The sequence below is a fragment of the Benincasa hispida genome, chromosome 10 (genome assembly GCF_009727055.1).
Source record: "Benincasa hispida cultivar B227 chromosome 10, ASM972705v1, whole genome shotgun sequence".
Classification (NCBI taxonomy): Eukaryota; Viridiplantae; Streptophyta; class Magnoliopsida; order Cucurbitales; family Cucurbitaceae; genus Benincasa; species Benincasa hispida.
This window is the reverse complement of record NC_052358.1, coordinates 52,713,602-52,720,241: the sequence shown is the minus strand read 5'-3', so window position 1 is coordinate 52,720,241 and position 6,640 is coordinate 52,713,602. Positions and strand designations below refer to the sequence as shown.

The 6,640-nt window shown below is 36.3% G+C and overlaps 1 protein-coding gene across 1 annotated transcript; it reads left to right on the top strand.

Moving 5' to 3' along the window:
- Positions 1 to 250: 250 nt before the first annotated feature.
- Positions 251 to 727, top strand: LOC120089145. Its single transcript, XM_039046560.1, has one exon. The coding sequence runs from the start codon at positions 251 to 253 to the stop codon at positions 725 to 727; it is 477 nt and encodes a 158-aa protein (XP_038902488.1).
- Positions 728 to 6,640: the final 5,913 nt, after the last annotated feature.

The window sequence follows — 6,640 nt, the reverse complement described above, 5'->3', positions numbered from 1 at the left end:
TTTGGAGGCTAACATATTTTTCAGATTGGCATCCTACACGCTATAATTAGTGACCAAGGTTCCCATTTCTGAAACCGAACCATTGAAGCCCTTTTGAGGAAATATGGAGTCCATCATCGAGTGGCCACTCCTTACCATCCCCAGAAGAATGGCCAAGCTGAGATATCCAATCGAGAGGTAAAGAGTATCCTTGAAAAGACCAAAAGAAAGGATTAGAGCACATAGGACAGCTTACAAAACTCCCATTGGGATGACACCCTTCAAACTTGTCTATGGTGAAGCATGCCACTTACAAGTTGAGATCGAACACAAAGCCTACTGGGCGGTGAAACAGTGCAACATGAGCTTAGCCCAAGCCGATGAAGAAAGGTTCCTTGAACTGCAAGAGTTGGAAGAGTTGAGACATGAGGCTTATGAGAACTCTAGAACCTACAAGGAAAAATCCAAACTGATTCATGATAAGAGTCTCGTGAGGAAAGACTTCAAAGTCGGTCAAAAGGTTTTGCTTTTCAATTCACACCTCCAACTCATGCTAGGTAGGCTTAAATCCAAGTGGCTTGGTCCATTGGAAGTTATTAACCTTTTCCCTTATAGAACAATTGAGATTAGGAACTTGGAGACTAGAAAGGAATTCAAGGTGAATGGACACCGTCTCAAGATTTTCAATGAAAGAGAACTGAACCTTGCTCACTCGAGCTTGGTTTTGACTTCACCCTCATTCACTTGAGCCCATCCTCACCTAACGTCGAGCGATCAATGATAAAAATTTGTGCTTCCTGGAGGTAGTCGGCGTTTATCGACTTTCATTTTATTTTCTTTATTTCTTCTATTTCTTTCATTTATTAAACCAATGAAAAATATAAAAAAAATACAAAAAGTAGTAACTGAAAGAATGTTGATAACTCTCTTTCTCTTTACAAGAAATATTTTTTTTGGCTCTTTGTCAAGAAGCTTGCCCCAAATTCATGCTCGTGTCAAAATCCAAGGGAGTTTTTTTCAGTTCCCCTAGTTCCTTCTATTTGTCCTTTTGCATGAATTTTAACTTTGCAATACATTGAGGACAATGCATGTTTTTAAAGTTGGGGTGGGTGCGAAGCATGCTTCTTTTTTCTAATTTTGTGCATAACATATCTGGTATATGGTTCATTTTTTTTTTTGGGGATAGTTGAATTTTGGCATGCTTGGTATAGATGAGACACAACTATGCAATTCTTTTATACATGTGATCTCTAGTAAGCTTTGAGAATTTGAGCTCAACTTTTTATGATATGAAATTTTCAATTATTGTTGTGTACGCTGGGTTTTAAGTCCTAAAACTCGTGGTTTGTAAACAATGAACTTATTCTGTATATCGATAAAGTTGTTATTGAATATATAAATTGTTTATTTCATTTTAGAAATAAATTCAATATACTAAAAGATCCATGATTATTATATGAATACTTTAACTTTATGTGGAGACATAAGAGTAGATCAAGTTTGAGTAAATAGTCAAAATGATCTATAGCATATGAATAAAGTTGAGTGTCTTATTCTGGTAACATTATTGGATGTGGTCTACACTATAGTTGTTACAATTTGTTGTAAAGTACTACAAACGAAGTGACCCTGCTTCGTTCATGTATTGACATGATGAGTGGGGACATCCTATGCAATGAGTTTGCATAAGATCAGACCAAGAATTAAGTCACTCTTACTTTATAACATTGTTTACTATTTAAGGTTGACTGTTTCAAAGCGATGACCTAGGTAACTTGACCTTAATCCTGAGCTAACTATGAGCTTTTGTTTATTCAGGATTATCTATAGATTTGTATGGGTGAGGGTTGGCTCAACAGCGCTGGCTCAATAAGCCTCCCATTTCAGGGATAAGACTGGGTAGATAGTTGGGAACATATAGTGCAAGACGGAATTCACTCCTACCCGCTTTTAGGGATAGTAGAAAGGTTGTTACCTTAAGCGCTGATTGTAGGTCTTGAACAAGGAGCCCACCCTCTCATTGGCCCTAGAGGGACTCAGTTTAGTGATTGGATCAGAAATCAATTGTTCATTAGAGGATCAGTGGGACTTAAGGAGCAAGATATAATCTCGGGGGTAAAACAAAAACAGTCGTTATTACGAACAACATGTGAAATGTTAACTTACTAATTATGGTTATATCGAGTGGACATAATATATCTACAGTGAGGAGAGTGCAACTACTGGGCTTTAGTGGAGTGACTCGGTAGTTAACGAATGGTCGTTAATTAGGTTAAAGAGTTTAGCCAGTTAATCACGGATCGTTGTAACCCATGATCTATAGATCCATGAGGTCCACCTACTAGCTCATATCGAACTAAACTTTAAAACAGTGTGGCGAATTTTGAAATATTCAAATTTGGTTTTTGGAGCAAAACATTAAATATATACAATATATTTAACCTAATGTTTAATTGTGAATTACACGTAAAGAGAGATAAAATAGGAGATATTTAAATAAGATTTAAATATCAAAATTATGAATATGGATTACTATAAAATGGGATTAGTGTTGGATTTAATATTAAATTAAATTATTTAATTAATTATTTAATATAAATTTAATTTTAAAAATTGATTATCAGAATTAATTTTGAAATTAAATGAAATTGGTCAAAATTTCTCAAATAATTGACTAGGTCAAAAATGCAATGGAAGTCAAATTCTTGACTTTTGACTTTTGAAAGTCAAAAACTCAAATTTGTCGACTTTGGACTTTGAGAGTCAAACTTTGACCAAGTTAGTAGAAAAATCCAACATTTGTTAGTGGAAAATTCCAATTATTGAATTGCTAAGTGTTATCTTCAATTGAAGACACTTGCCCTACTTAGTCCCACTTTGAGTTAGTGGTTTTTTTGTGTCAAATTCTCATCAAACTCAAAATTGCATGTCATGCATGAAATGACCTATAAGTAGAAGAGTTCTATGATATTTGGTTCTTCTTGGCAAAATGGATAATTATGAGATTTTTGAGAAAAATCTTAGGCCTAAATCTTTCTCAAACCTTAATCTATTCCTTTCCAAATTAGTCACTCATTGAATCCCACCATCCCATTCTAAGATCAAAAAATAGTTGGGAAGACTCTCATTATGGTCTATGAACTGTTCGTGAGGAGATTGGAGCGGATTTGGAGAAGCTTTGGAGACTACAAAGGTTATATTTCTTAAATCCCTTTAATTTATTTTGTTTTGCATGCTTATTCTTTTAAATTAACATAATTAGAGTACTTTAGATCCTTTATTTCTTCCGTTGTGCATGTGTTCGTTCCATCAATTTAATGGAATAAGAATTTGTTGAATATATATCTGGATGTTTATACAAGATCTGTTCGCTCTATTTTTTGTTTCTTTTCAATGATAAGTTGATGATGCACTTACTGAGTTTTAAGCTTTTTAGAAAGAAAATTCTTTCACGATTTTGACCTCTTTATAAAAATCTTTTCATGAAAACCCATGCATAATGAACCTAGGTTGATTTTTTTCTTTTTTTAATTTTTTATAAATCCTAAAGAGTCTTAGAATCGAGTTATCCCTCTCGGATTTTTATTGTCACCTTGAAAGGTCAACTTTTAACTTAGAGTAACTTTTAGTGCCTGAGAGAAAAGTTAGATAATGAGGAAAAAATGTGGCCTAAAAAAAAAAGAAGCAAAAGCTAGCTTGCATNAAATTAAACACGCCTGTTATATGGAATTCTTTAATCAACCTTGCTAGTCCATTGTTTCCCTGTGGATTTGACCTCGTTCTTACTCCTTTTATTACACTTTTGAAAGTTAGAATCAGTGTATCCAGTAAGGATCAGATCCTTAGGACCACACACGAGTATATAATCTCTTGTTCTCCGAAGATACTTGAGAATTTTTTTAACAGCAGTCCAATGGTCATGACCAGGATTAGACTGAAATCTGCTGACAATTCCTACGGCATAACATATGTTGGGATGAGTACACATCATTGCATACATCAAACTCCCAACTGTAGATGCATATGGAATTCGATTCATCTCCTCAACGTCTTGAGGTGTCTTAGGACCTTGCTCCTTAGACAAGTGAATTCTATGCCTGAAAGGTAAAGATCCTTTCTTGGAATTTTGCATTTTATATCTAGACAACATATTGTCTATATAAGATGCTTGAGATAATGCCAATGTTCTGTTTTTGCAATTCCAAACTATTTGGATTCCAAGTACATACTGTGCTTCTCCCAAATCTTTCATTTGGAATTGTGAAGCCAGCCATCTCTTAACGTCAGCTAGATATTCTACCTCATTCCCAATGAGTAGAATATCATCAATATATAACACCAGAAAAGCGAAGTTTTATTGACGATCTTCTTGTATACACAGGGTTTGTCAACATTTTGTTCAAAGCCATAAGATTTGATCACAGCGTCAAATCTCATATTCCAAGATCTAAAAGCTTGTTTTAATCCGTAAATGGATCGATTAAGCTTGCAAACTTTTTGCTCTTGACCCTGCTGTATAAACCCTTTTGGTTGAGACATATAGATACTCTCTTCAAGATAGCCATTTAGAAAAACCTTATTGACATCCATTTTCCATATTTCATAATCATAAAATGTGGCTATGGACAAGAGTATTCTAATAGACTTTATCATGGCAACTGAAGAGAAGGTTTCTTCAAAATCTAACCCCTCTCTTTGGGTAAACCCTTTTGCCACAGTCTAGCTTTGTAGGTTTGTACTTTACCAGCTTGGTCTTATTGTCTCTTGTAGATCCACTTGCAACCGATGGGTTTTACCCCTTCCGGTTGATCTACAAGATCCCAGAGAGAATTGAAATACATAGATTCTATTTCAAGGTCCATGGCTTTAATCCATTGGTCTTTGTCCACATCGTTCATTGCTTGATTAAAAGACAATGGATCCTCTTAACCATCATCTGGTATGATGAGTTGAGTTTCAGTTAAACCCATGTACCGGTCAGGCTATTGCACAGCCCTCCCACTACGACAAGGCATTTTCAACTCTTGAGAAGGATGTGAAGTATCAGTTTCATCAACAACTCTTGTTGACGGACCTGCTCTATCAACAACTCTTGTTGAAAGACCTGCTTGATGGTGGGAAATTGGAAGTCAATTTTACTCGACAACCAAAATCCCGTGGACACGTTATGTGATGCATGTTCCTAAGATATGCGTTGATAGTCATGTGTCGATGGTCATTCGTTGGATTGATATTGCGTTAATGAATGTATGCGATGACCATGCATCCTGCCACAAGTTTTCTTGCGCTGGAACCAAGTATAATTCCAATGCAAGTTTCTCAGGTAATCCAAGGTCGAACACAGGGACTTGTAACTATATATTTGGGGTGATGTGCATACGGCGGTATAAATAAAAGAATGAAGGGGATATTGCTAAGTTAATCCTACTCCTACTCCTATCTAATAGACGACGCAATGAGAATATGCATGAGAGGTAGAGATACAACAACACTTGACATGAAATAAATGAATGGGAAAAATAGATAAAATGTGGAGATATTTTCATTGCATTACTTAAGAGTGATCGCAAGGGCAACCTTAGTCAACGCAAGCCATGCAATCATGNTTTCATTGCATTACTTAAGAGTGATCGCAAGGGCAACCTTAGTCAACGCAAGCCATGCAATCATGCAACCCTCATACAATAGTAAACCACCTTTCGGTGCGAATGCTACGACTTCTAATGCTAGAATGCATGCAATATATGCGCTAAGTCTATAGGGCCTACACATAAGCCTCTATTCCTATTTATGAAATGACAAAATGACATCCACATAAATATGCGACCATATAATATCATTCCTATTCCTAGGGTGCATGCGATGTAGGTTAACAAATAGAGCTTATCTCTAAGTTCCCCATTATTGTCTATGCGTTCCAATCCGCTCTTTCGAGTCTTAGATTTGGGTTTTAGATTACTCTCTCAAGTATGCCTAAATGATGAATGATGCGCTCATAGAGCAAGGTAATCGCATGAACTTGGCTGACCTAAGCTTATTCCTATCTCTAGTGAACAAAGCATACATTGCTTAATGTGACCAACCACTTACCCTTTCAGACAGTTGGTTGGTGTTGACTTTGCTCATAGATAAGCAATGCATTAGCCTATAGATAAGTGTTGCAGCAGCTTTACACTAAGCAAATAAGATTACTCACACACTCGCGCAATGCACACCTCTCGGTGGGTTGCTACATGCTTTATATCCCTAATCCACATGACTAAGTATGCAATACCCAAGCAATCTCACTAAGTGTTGCAATGAAAGTAAAGATGCTAAGCAAAGAAGATGGAGATGGAGTTGAAAAAAACAGAGAAATGCATTGAAAATAAATTGTATTAATTCCTTAATTCAAAATGTCATACAATACAATATAGGGAAAAAAAGGAAAAAGAAATGATCGACTGGAAGCAAAATTTTGCTTCCAGCGGATGTACATCAAGGCTGCCGGTGGTGCCATGGATGGGCGGAGGAGCTGACTCTCTCGAGATCTAGCTCTGATCAAAGGCTCTGATCGTCACTCGGAATGGATGAATGAGGTGAAGAACTCTCAGCCATCTTCTCACACGTTTGTCTGGATCACAGGGAAAATCCTCGGTTTGAGGGATAATCTCCGGATCAC

What these genes read in the sequence shown, in the direction of transcription:
- LOC120089145 (XM_039046560.1), top strand. Translation starts at nt 251, where the DNA reads ATGACACCCTTCAAACTTGTCTATGGTGAAGCATGCCACTTACAAGTT.